The sequence below is a fragment of the Gopherus evgoodei genome, chromosome 9 (genome assembly GCF_007399415.2).
Source record: "Gopherus evgoodei ecotype Sinaloan lineage chromosome 9, rGopEvg1_v1.p, whole genome shotgun sequence".
In the NCBI taxonomy this organism is placed as follows: domain Eukaryota; kingdom Metazoa; phylum Chordata; order Testudines; family Testudinidae; genus Gopherus; species Gopherus evgoodei.
In genome coordinates this window covers 69,835,576-69,844,847 of record NC_044330.1, presented here as the reverse complement: position 1 = coordinate 69,844,847, position 9,272 = coordinate 69,835,576, and the positions used below count along the sequence as shown (strand labels likewise).

Sequence of the window (9,272 nt, the reverse complement as noted above, 5' to 3'; positions counted from 1 at the left end):
TGTTTCAAGCTCCTGGAGCCTGAATGGAGTCCAGCCACTGCCCCAGTCTCAGGGTCCCGAAGCATATGCTAAGGATTCTGACATTCTATCTGGCACTCCCTCCAAGTGTTGGAACCTGCTGTCAAGCCATCTAGTCCAGGGGTCAGCAACCTTTCAGAAGTGGTGTGCCGAGTCTTCATTTATTCACTCTAATTTAAGGTTTCGCGTGCCAGCAACATATTAACGTTTTTAGAATGTCTCTTTCTATAAGTCTATACTATATAAGTAAACTATTGTTATATGTAAAGTAAATAAGGTTTTTAAAATACTTAAAAAGCTTCATTTAAAATTAGATTAAAATGCAGAGCCCCCTGGACTGGGGGGTCAGGACCCAGGCAGTACGAGTGCCACAAAAAATCAGCTTGTGTGCTGCCTTCGGCACATGTGCCATAGGTTGCCTACCCCTGATTTAGGCCATGTCTACATCTAAAATTTTGCAGCGCTGGTTGTTACAGCTGTATTAGTACAGCTGTATAGGGCCAGCGCTGCAGAGTGGCCACACTTACAGCAACCAGCGCTGCAAGTGGTGTTAGATGTGGCCACACTGCAGCGCTGTTGGGCGGCTTCAAGGGGGGTTCCGGGAACGCGAGAGCAAACCGGGAAAGGAGACCAGCTTCGCCGCGGTTTGCTCTCGCGTTCCCGGAGCCACCCAGCAAACCGCAGGGAAGGAGACCTGCTTGCTCGGGGTTCCGGGAACGAGAGAGCAAACCGGGAAAGGAGACCAGCTTCGCCGCGGTTTGCTCTCGCGTTCCCGGAGCCACCCAGCAAACCGCAGGGAAGGAGACCTGCTTGCTCGGGGTTCCGGGAACGAGAGAGCAAACCGGGAAAGGAGACCAGCTTCGCCGCGGTTTGCTCTTGCGTTCCCCGAACCACCCTGCAAACCGCAGGGAAGGAGACCTGCTTGCTCAGGGTTCCGGGAACGAGAGAGCAAACCGGGAAAGGAGACCAGCTTGATTACCAGAGGCTTCCTCCTTCCACGGAGGTCAAGAAAAGCGCTGGTAAGTGTCTACATTGGATTACCAGCGCTGGATCACCAGCGCTGGATCCTCTACACCCGAGACAAAACGGGAGTACGGCCAGCGCTGCAAACAGGGAGTTGCAGCGCTGGTGGTGCCCTGCAGATGTGTACACCTTCAAAGTTGCAGCGCTGTAACTCCCTCACCAGCGCTGCAACTTTCTGATGTAGAAAAGCCCTTAGAGAGACACTTCACTTGTGTATTGAGTCCTTAGATTAAACATATGGAGCAAAGAGCTATATATCTTGTGTCTGAGCTGAGGGTACAAGTTAGCGGGCTGAGTTTCAGCTTTCAAACACCAGACTACACTGGAAGCACAGATTCAAATTTCAGCAGGGATAACTCTGTCCTTTATCCTTCTGATGTAGATAAATTGAGCACCATGCAATCTTCTGTTTGTAATATTTGAATGAGTCCCTGCAAACTGAAGTGCAGACGGCTCTGCTTGGGCATTAACAATCACAGAGCACCTTTCCTAAGAATAGGGGTTTGCTCCAGCTCCAGTCCTGTTAGCCAAAATAGCCTCACCCTCCCAATGGGGTGCACTGTGCTATGCATCTGGCTGATTTCTCAACGCCAGAGGTGGGTGACTTATAAAGTACTTTTGGATCTTTGGAGAGGCCAGGTGCTACATAAATGTAACCCTGTTATAAATCATATTTATTTACTATTATTGATTTTGTTATAGGGCTAGTGGCAACACAATGCAACTAAGAGGTAGCATGACTGGTGGGGCATTAGGACCCAGAGGTTGCTGGGTGGAAGAGGTAGAATCCCTTGCTCAGTGTCTGTCATTCTCAGTGCTTCTGCAGCTTTGCTCTTGATCTCCTTCCATGGTGACTGATCACCTCCTGCACGTACAGAGAGCAAGAGGCCTAGTTAGGACGTCCTCTCACTGGCCCAATGGCATCTCCCAGAACTGTAACCATTGTGGCTCTCTCGGTGGCTCTGGGGCTTTTCTTTGTCTTCATGGGGACGATCAAATTGACCCCAAGGCTCAGCAAAGATGCCTACAATGAGATGGTGAGTACAGCAGCAGTGGCAGTGATGGGAGACATATTGCTAGCAGGGCTGCATATTCTTCTCTTCCCCACAACCTTGCAACGGGAGCAGCCATGCAGAAGGAATTTCTGCTGGAGGATATATAGGCAGCAATACCGTGGAGCCTTGAATTCTGGACGGGGGAAGGAGGGGCGGGGGCAGCAGGAAGCTTATTCTCCGTTTTTGGTGTTAAACAAAGAAACGGATAAAAAACAGCTGCTGAAACTCAAATCCTGCGACAGCCCTTGGTCTGGTATTTGAGCTGATTTTGCAGTTAATCTCTGATGAATAAAGAGGGAGGGCAGTGCAAGGAGGATGAAACCTAAAGCCAGTCTGGTGCCCCTGTGGAAAGAGGGGGAGTCCAGGACCAGTCAGTCACACAGTAAGAAGTATTTCCATTCCCCTGACAAGAAAAGGACTTGGGGTGGAAAAGGGGAATGTGCCTGCTTTGGAAACCGGGTACTTAAAGGTCCTTAAACTATCTGTGCCTCATAATGGAGGTGATGACACTGAATGACTCTATCTCGCAGGGCTTGTGAAGACTAATTAACGACTGTAAAACACTTCGAGATCCTTAGTCAGAAGGCGCTAGAAAAAGTCTAGATATTTTATCCTTCTCCTCAGCACCAATGAGCCTGCCTGCCTCTGTAACACTGGAGAGGGGTTGGAAGGAGAGCATGGATCAGCATACGTATTTGTCTTGTCTGTCAGTCAGTGAGTTTCCTTCACTCTTTCTGCTCAGGTTCGAACCCGCTGCGGAAATTGACCTGCTGCAGGCTGTCAAAGCAATTGTGCTTAGTTCCCTCTTCTGTGGTTTTATGTTTCATTCTCTCTTCTTATTTACTAACATGGCTAGAAGGTGTTGCATGCTGAGGTTCTTTGGCTCCCTGGGAAACAATGGTGGAAACTTCCAGCACATTCTGTTCTATCTCTTCAGTGCACCTGCTCAGCTGCCTTCCTCTACCTCTCAAACAACATCGGAGTCCCTGTGGTCTTGCCCCTGCCCACAGAATGGGTCTCTCAGCGGGGGGAGGGTGTGAAGAGATGACTTGCGTGACGGGGGCAAAAGGAGGGAGAGAATATCGAAAAGCCACAGCTCCCAAACTATGATAAATAAATGCAAATAAATAAGATTTAACAAACAAGATTTTGAATTTAAACACACTACAAAATCCTTGATCACTATGATTATAATTCTTTGCTCCTTTCTGCTGTGCAAACATTAGTGAATTAGGCCTCACTATAGCCCTATGTGGGTAGGTAAAAATTATCCCCCTTTTACAAATCAGAAAACCGAGGCACACAGATTAGACACAATCACCATTATCTGTACTATACTGTATTGCAACATAGCTGTGGCCCAATAGAACCCCATGGTTTCTTGTAACTCCATGGGAAAAATGGAATTAGAACTCAGATCCTGTAAAAGCAGCAAAGAGTCCTGTGGCACCTTATAGACTAACAGACGTTTTGGAGCATGAGCTTTCGTGGGTGAATACATGCATGCACCTGACGAAGTGGGTATTCACCCACGAAAGCTCATGCTCCAAAACGTCTGTTAGTCTATAAGGTGCCACAAGACTCTTTGCTGCTTTTACAGATCCAGACTAACACGGCTACGCCTCTGACACTTAACTCAGATTCTGATGCTCCAGAAAGCACAGCCCCCTGCAACTAAGCTACGGGAAGAACCTCTGTTAGCGGTTTACAGCATAGGACCTAACATTGAGCTGAGATGTTCTAAGTCCATCCAAAGAACATACTCATGAATCAGTTTATTACAGCATTAAAAATATCTAGTGATTAGGGAGTACTACTGCCAAATTTCATTTTTAAACCAATATTTTTATACATCTAATTACAGGGATTGCTGCTTTGAGAACAAGCTTTGCTTCAAAGCATATTTTTAAAGCCTGAAAATGTAGGTTTGGAACAGAAATGCTGATATCTTTATAGCAACAAGATTGTTATGACTTTTTTGTGTGCGTGTGTGAAACACATCACCAACTGCTCTTGGAAGGGAGTGTCAACTTTACAAAGCTGAAAAAGCAAAGCTGTCTGCATCCATCTAACTGCATGTTCTAACCACGTTTCCATAATGACATTGAGAGCACTTGTACTGGGAAATTGGCTAAGTCACTGATTCTTACTGGTCAGCTTTGCTGAGTTCGTATTAGATCAGAACTGATTGCAATATTTAAGTCTACCATTTCTCTCCTCCTAAGAAAGATGAAAATGAGGTATAAATCCAGTATGTCAGGAATATCTATGGTGACTGGTACACTCCAGTGGAAGTGAAAATAGTGTTAGGCATTGTTAGTAAACTAGGAGCCTCTTTAAAACCCAGAAAAATTGAAAGTGTGTTCAAAGAGAACAAAATTCTCACCGGGTGTTGCTGGAATACAAGAGCTTGAATATTTGTGGGGAGGTAAGTTAGGTTGTTTTGTACAATACCTACTTTTCTCCCCTTGGCAAATTGGGGTGGTGGGGAGGGGAACAAGGTTGTTATTAATAAGGCTGTTTGTAAATCCAGGATAACCCTCAGAACCAGGATGACAAAGGCCAACCTGCTTTCTATACAGGAAAGAAAAGATCATAAAAGGGTATGTGGAGAGAATCAGACTGATCTAGCAAATCCTACCTTTGACGTACAGCCCTCAGCTAAGTCTCCACTGTATGTGAAATTTAGAACCCTGAGAGTTTCTAGGCCACTTAGAGATTCACCATGCGTCTTGTTTTTATTTTCTGTCCCTTGGCTTTGCAGGGACTAAGATGCATTATTTAGGATCTTCCTTTTAGGGCTTGGCTATACTCGAAATTTCAAAGCACTGCCACGGGAGTGCTGCTGCGGCAGTGCTTTGAAGTGTGAGTGTGGTGGCAGCGCTAGCACTGGGAGAGAGCTCTCCCAGTGCTGCACATACTCCACCTCCTCATGGGGATTAGCTTGCAGTGCTGGGAGCCGCACTCCCAGCGCTGCAGCACTTTTTACACTGGTGCTTTACAGCGCTGTATCTTGCAGCTCTCAGGGGGGTGTTTTTTTCACACCCCTGAGAGAGAAAGTTGCAGCACTGTAAAGCGACTGTAGCCAAGGCCTTAATTTAAAAAGGCATGTCAGTTTGGGGGGGGAGAGGTTTTTTTTTTCGACAACCCTTTTCTGCATTGCTAATTTTAACAATAAATAGCATCTTCAGATTTTAGTAATTCATTTCCCAAGAACATATAGAATGTATGCCTACTACACTGTGTCTTAGCCAGTTCCTAGCCTGACAGTTACTGCCTTGTATTTCCATCTCAAAGAATTATGTTTTCCAGTTAGGAAAGAAGAGACCATGAAAGTGGATACTAAGAGTTGGGATGAGTGGGAATATTGTTCCAACAGATTCCCTAGCGGGGATGCCAAACATTTGCTGTATAACCCCCCAGAGGTATCTATCTATACAACAGTGATGAGTGAAGTGATCTTTATGTACAGTTTATATATGAGGTTAACTCAATAAAACATTGTGCAATCCTGTGAGATGAAATGTTAGACACAGTCTATCCTTCTCTACCCTTTACTGTTCTCTGATAATGAGTCCTGTATGTGTACTATTGTTTGATTCCAGAAACGAGCCTACAAAAGTTACGTCCGGGCCCTTCCCATATTGAAGAAGATGGGAGTCAGCTCAATCCTTCTCCGCAAGAGCATTGGTGCCCTGGAGGTAGCATGTGGAATTGTCATGACACTGGTGCCTGGACGCCCCAAGGACGTGGCCAACTTTTTCCTCCTGCTTCTCGTGCTCGCTGTGCTCTTTTTTCACCAGTTAGTGGGTGACCCACTCAAGCGCTATGCCCACGCCCTTGTCTTTGGGATCCTGCTCACTTGCCGCCTACTGATCGCCCGCCAGCCTGAGGAGCAGCCACCTGAGAAGAAGATCCTTTTGGTGAATGGTAATGAGCAGCCACTTGCCCACGAGGCAGCTCCTGAGAAAGGCAAAGTAAAGGTGTCTTAGAGGAATGCATTTGAGGGACAGCTCCAGGCAGCTCTCTCTCAAAAAAAACAAACAGTTTTTTTAATTCTTTTTTGTTTTGTTTTGTTTGTTTAAAAGGTTGCATTAGGGGCTTAGGAAAAACAGTATGTCAGCCAATCACCACATGATGGCTTGTGCAACCCAAACACCATAGAACTACCCTCTTCCCTAACCATATACATACACACTGTCTTTTAATTAGTCCATGGGGGAAAAATGTACCTTGTTGAGTGTGTGTTCATGGGAGGGAGCCCCTACTCAGAACCACCTCTGTGACAAGTCTTCTGTGTGGACTGGTTATGGGGAAGAAGATCTGTGATCCGTTTATACCTCACCTGCCTGGGTTTCCCCTTTGCATGGGGTTTAACACTAGAGCAATGAACTGGACAGAGAAACTATTTTTCCTGCTTCCCATGAGCAATTGTTGCATCACTCTCTCAGTGAAGAATAAGGATTATGGATTAGAACTGTCCAAAGGTTGGTATTTGCCCAGTAGTAAACCCACATACCTGTTGCTGGCAAAAAGAGCAGCCATGGTCAGTGTCTCCCTCCAAAAATAAATAAGTAAATAAATAAATCCCCTTTCCTGCCAACTGCTCACTGAGACTTTATGGAATTGCCAGCGATTGTTATGGGTGCCCAGGATCCTCATTCCACATTCACACAGGAGGTCACGGAGCAAGTAGGGGAGCAGTCTTGTCACAAAGAGCCTGATTCTCTCTGATATATCTGAAAATTTGGGAGATGCATTTAAATTTTGTTACCTTTCTTGGTATTTATCTCTGTTGTTGTTTTTTTTAATTACTCATGAAAATAAACTTTTTGAAATTTGGAGAAAAATGTCTTGGCAGAGTTCAGTGTCTTCCTAGAATAACATCTGCCCAAAAGTCCCTTCCTGGTTGAGTGTGATCATTTCTATCACGGAAAAGAAAATGTAGTGCTGAAAAGTGCTAGATAATGCACATTGGAAAGAACAGTCTGAAATACATCATTGTGTTCTGAATTTACTATAACTATTTAAGAAAGGGACTGACCATTATTATGACTATTGAAAAAAACCTCTGCCCAGTGTGAAGAGGCAATCAGAAAGACGAACTTGCTAGGGTATGCGAAGAGCTAGAGAATAATATTGAAAATATTATTATATAAACCAAGGATATGTATTAACTTGGAGTACTGTGTCAGGTCTAGCCACCCACTTTGCCCCTTTTTTAAGGATGTAGCAGAAATAGTCTAGGTGCCACCTATATTGCAGAAACTTTCAATCTCAGCTCTTCAAAAATTGTATTCAGCACATTAGACAGCATTCAACTGCATATGTGTTAAGGATACATCTATAGTAAAGGGAAAGATACCATTTTTGTTGTTTGTTCTGCATGTATATAAACTCCCTCATTTTTATTTCGAGTTCTCTGAGGTCTTGTCATGATGCAGTCATAAGGATACCTTGCAGAACAGATTAGGTTGGGGGTGAAAAAAGACATCTATGGGGAGAACTAGGTGAATATGGGAGACTGAGGCTTACATTTGCAGAACTTCCAGTTGTGCTTAGTTACCTCTCACAGCAGCTGTCCTGGAGAATACAGCAAAAATTATAAGAGACCATGCTTGTTACAGAATCTTCTGTTTTAAGGGACTACCCCAAAGTCAGCCCAAATGCACATGTAGTTTGTTCCACCTTCTGAAGTAATTTCTTAACCTGATACCCAAAATTAAATGTCACGGTGTTTATTTGTAAAGTATCTTTACAGAACCACCAAGACATGCACATGCTTAAACTAAGTGTTGTGACAGACCCAGGCCAGTGGGGTACAGGAGTCTGGCCCTATTGGTATCCAGGAGGGGTACAGGAGTCTGGTCCTATTGGCATCCAGGAGGTGGGCAGGCAAAGCCCGCCCACTTCTAAAGGACCTCCCCCCAGCCTAAGTGGAGGATCCACAGGTCTGTGACACCAAATGATTTCGTGGGACAACTAATGAAAAAACAGGATCGGGAGCGAGGTCATAGGGCTAAATGAAGGGAACCTAATGGGGACACCAAGCAGAGAACCCAAGACAACGCCCACTGCTCCTCGAAGGCGTCAAGGGAGCCAGTGGACGCTGCCCAGAGGAACTCTGCCCGGATGCGTGAACGGACAGAGGAGCAGAAATAGGCCCCACAGTTGCACAGGAGTCTGGTCCTATTGGTATCCAGGAGGTGGGCGGGCAAAGCCTGCCCACTTCTAACGGACCTCCCCCCAGCCTAAGGGGAGGATCCACAGGATCTGGGACACCAAGTAATTATGGAGAACAGCTAATGAAAAAACAGGATTGGGAGTGAGGTCATAGGGCTAAACGAAGGGAACCTGATAGGGACACCGAGCAGAGAACCCGGACAACGCCCACTGCTCCTCGAAGGCATCAAGAGAGCCAGTGGACGCCGCCCAGAGGAACTCTGTCTGGATGCGTGAACAGATGGAGAAACGGAAATAGGCCCCACAGTCGCACAGGAGTCTGGTCCTATTGGCATCCAGCGGGGGTGGGCGGGTGGAGCCCTCCCACTTCTAAAGGGCCTCCCCCCAGCCTAAGGGGAGGACCCACAGGTCTGGGACACCAAGTAATTACGGGGGACAACTAATGAAAAAACAGGATCGGGAGTGAGGTCATAGGGCTAAACGAAGGGAACCTGATAGGGACACCGAGTAGAGAACCCCGGACAATGCCCACTGCTCCTCGAAGGCGTCAAGAGAGCCAGTGGACGCCGCCCAGAGGAACTCTGTCTGGATGCGTGAACAGATGGAGGAACGGAAATAGGCCCCACAGTCGCACAGGAGTCTGGTAGAGGGCATATATACTGGTCCTATTGGCATCCAGCGGGGGTGGGCGGGCGAAGCCCGCCCACTTCTAAAGGGCCTCCCCCCAGCCTAAGGGGAGGACCCACAGGTCTGGGACACCAAGTAATTATGGGGGACAACTAATGAAAAAACAGGATCGGAAGTGAGGTCATAGGGCTAAACGAAGGGAACCTGATAGGGACACCGAGCAGAGAACCCGGACAACGCCCACTGCTCCTCGAAGGCATCAAGAGAGCCAGTGGACGCCGCCCAGAGGAACTCTGTCTGGATGCGTGAACAGATGGAGAAACGGAAATAGGCCCCACAGTCGCACAGGAGTCTGGTCCTATTGGC

The 9,272-nt window shown here is 46.6% G+C and overlaps 1 protein-coding gene across 2 annotated transcripts; it reads left to right on the top strand.

The window, feature by feature from the left end:
- The first annotated feature begins 1,474 nt into the window (after window positions 1-1,474).
- Window positions 1,475-6,935, top strand: TMEM35A (transmembrane protein 35A). 2 transcript variants are annotated; one of them, XM_030575332.1, is made up of 2 exons: window positions 1,475-2,078; window positions 5,702-6,935. In XM_030575332.1, exons 1-2 carry the CDS (start codon window positions 1,959-1,961, stop codon window positions 6,086-6,088), a joined length of 507 nt encoding a protein of 168 aa, XP_030431192.1. In that variant the 5' UTR covers window positions 1,475-1,958; the 3' UTR covers window positions 6,089-6,935. The 2 variants fall into 2 exon arrangements, with proteins under 2 accessions (XP_030431192.1, XP_030431193.1); XM_030575333.1 differs by lacking the exon at window positions 1,475-2,078 and adding an exon at window positions 4,627-4,699.
- The last annotated feature ends 2,337 nt before the right edge of the window (window positions 6,936-9,272 follow it).

Excerpts from the sequence above, each read along its gene's own strand:
- TMEM35A (XM_030575332.1), top strand. The coding sequence starts at position 1,959 with ATGGCATCTCCCAGAACTGTAACCATTGTGGCTCTCTCGGTGGCTCTG. Across the intron at positions 2,079-5,701 it reads AAGATGCCTACAATGAGATG|AAACGAGCCTACAAAAGTTA; the intron begins GTGAGTACAGCA and ends GTTTGATTCCAG.